General features: G+C 43.3%; 1 protein-coding gene across 1 annotated transcript in view; it reads left to right on the top strand. All coding sequences in view use genetic code 11, as the record gives it.

Moving 5' to 3' along the window:
- Positions 1 to 1,636: 1,636 nt before the first annotated feature.
- Positions 1,637 to 2,443, top strand: part of EGR_10172 (Heat shock cognate protein) — a gene marked incomplete at both ends in the record, with an annotated part of 2,671 nt that continues 1,864 nt past the window's right edge. The window contains one exon of the mRNA XM_024499421.1: positions 1,637 to 1,721. Within this exon, the coding sequence (XP_024346160.1) occupies positions 1,637 to 1,721 (85 nt within the window). The remainder of the gene's footprint in view (positions 1,722 to 2,443) is intronic.

The raw sequence follows: 2,443 nt of genomic DNA on the forward strand, positions 1-2,443 counted from the left end.
ACTCGAAAGCAGAGCGCGATACTTTTTATGTGGTAATGAAGTACACCCTGCGCAGGACTCTTGATGGCATTTATAGTTTTTTTGCTCTAGTTATGATTATGACGCTTATCACTGGACTCTGAGCTACGCCAATTAAACAAAACACGACTGCATATAGTCGAAGAATAGTGGAGAAACGATTTCATCACCAGAGGTTAAGGCAACTTCTTGCAAGTAACGCCGGGTCGAACAGGGAGCTGTCAGTGATGGCAGTGTTAAGGGTGGCGAAGTAGGTCAATGTCTTCATAAATGGCAAAAGGCCCTTGAGGAATATTGTCATGTCTATTGCAACATCCAATGTCCCAAATCCACCGATGGTCAGCAAAGCTGTGCAATATTACCTCCAACTGTTTGTGAAGTAGGTTGAATGGCACAAAGTCACGCGCGTTGGCGCTTCTTTCCTTGCTGCTCTTCCTTCAAATTCATTCTAATTTGAAAGCCCGCCTCAACTTTTGTCGCAATCACTCCGTTGCTCTGTGACATCTCAATTCAGCTACCTTCGAAACATCAGGTTTCACTGCAGTTGCCACGGTAAACGCAGTTACAGTAAACGATTAATGCGCAGTAGAAATGCACTAGGAGGATAATTATCAAGCTGGTTACATTTGCAGCATAACAAAGGATTATTTATACCATGTGAAGAGCGATGGACGTTTGATGGATGTGAGCAGCAGAAATATGGGTAGAAGTGGGTACAATCACATGTGCACGATGACCCAAATGCTGGTAGGCATAGCAAAACAATTGCCTATGTCATTTCTCTCGTGGAATTCGCCTTCATCGTAACACGCTGCACCAGCATTTCATCACTGACATGCTCTGAGGTGCATTCACGACGTTTGCTGGACAAAGAAGTGCGGCGATTGTGGTACACATGCAAGCAGTGGTAAGCGCCGCATCCGTCAAGCGAGAGGCAGGCAGCATTGCATTGCCCTTTGACCTGCAGATGACAGCCTCTAAGATTTCGCACTATAGTATTAGCTCTGCCAGATGCGAATCAGCATACCAAGCAGCATTACGCCTCTCACTTGAAGTAGTTCAGTCGCCTCAGTCATGACATCCACTCGTTTCACTACGACACTTGCTAGATTCTACAACCAACTGTCCCTCAATCTCAGCCTGGTGAACGTGTCAAACTGTAAATTAACAAATATTGCAGTGGGGCTTATAGCTTAAAGTTAACTGTAAGGTTTAATGTCAAATAAATGAAAGTAACATCGAACATCATGAGCCTGGTGAAATGCTAGAAGAAAAGTTATTGAGCTCGAGTGACTGAAGTTAGTTTCACGTGAATCGATGGAGACTGTAACAAAACCGTTTTGCGTATTCTTGTTTGCGCTCGGTGCTCATTTATCACTCCTACGTCTCAGTGGCGGTAGGGTGGTGCCATTCGATTAAGGTGTTACAACAGCGCTCTCCAAAACAGATCGCAATATTCGTTATGCGAGAATGCAGTTTGTCTTGTGTAGGATTATTAATTTCCTTTTTTTTATCTTATACTCTTGTTTGACTGTGATGCTTGTTAATTCGATGTGTGCTGTGCCAATCACACCAAACATGGCTACAAAGAGTCGGAGGGCACAATGAGCAGTGAGACATGAACACAGAAGTGATTTCAGCACCAGAAGCAGGGACAGCTTTCAACAGAAAGAGCAAAGTTGGACAGAGAGTGGTAGGTGAAGGTGGGAACAACAGGATAATGAGAAGTGGGGCTTCCGTACCCTGAAATACTGCAGACAAGTACAATCATGATTTAACTATGACCGATGAAAAGAAAGCAAGTGTTAAAATAAATGAATCCCCCAAAACGGCATTCATGTCCATACTCAAACAGTCCACTTTGCATTTGTGGGACAATTGAATGCAATAACTTCAACTGCAACTAAGGAGAGAGACGTTTGCTTTGTGTAGTGCAAAAACTCCATCCTAGTAGTTCATACGGCATACTTTTTGCACTGTGGTTTATGGGTACGCATGAGACAGTTTTAAATGCAGTAAATTGACATATATGGTTATGACAGGACCATTTGTCTAAATGCCTGTATTGGTTACGAAGCTGAATGATTGCTCCCTTATAACTTGTGAGCTTTGTAGGCTGGTGCCATGCTCTAAATAAGTGGATATTAGAAGGCACTTATCGGGCCTATTAATAGGTGAGTGGGTACACCTGACTGGCGCAAGTCTAACTGTGATTCCGCAAATGTGCACCTTGTTCTTAGTGTTAGGAACTGAGGACTTACTTACACCAGAGCAGACATGGATCGAGTCACAATGAAGAGGTGATTTTGGAGGTGGAGTTGACAGGCCATCCATACGTGACCCACAGAAATTGAGAAGAAAGCAGCTTACGCAAGAATGAAGGATAAGATAAAGAAAAAACGCAATTGTTACCTCAGAATGAAAC

This window comes from Echinococcus granulosus (genome assembly GCF_000524195.1).
Source record: "Echinococcus granulosus chromosome Unknown EG_S00196, whole genome shotgun sequence".
Lineage (NCBI taxonomy): Eukaryota > Metazoa > Platyhelminthes > Cestoda > Cyclophyllidea > Taeniidae > Echinococcus > Echinococcus granulosus.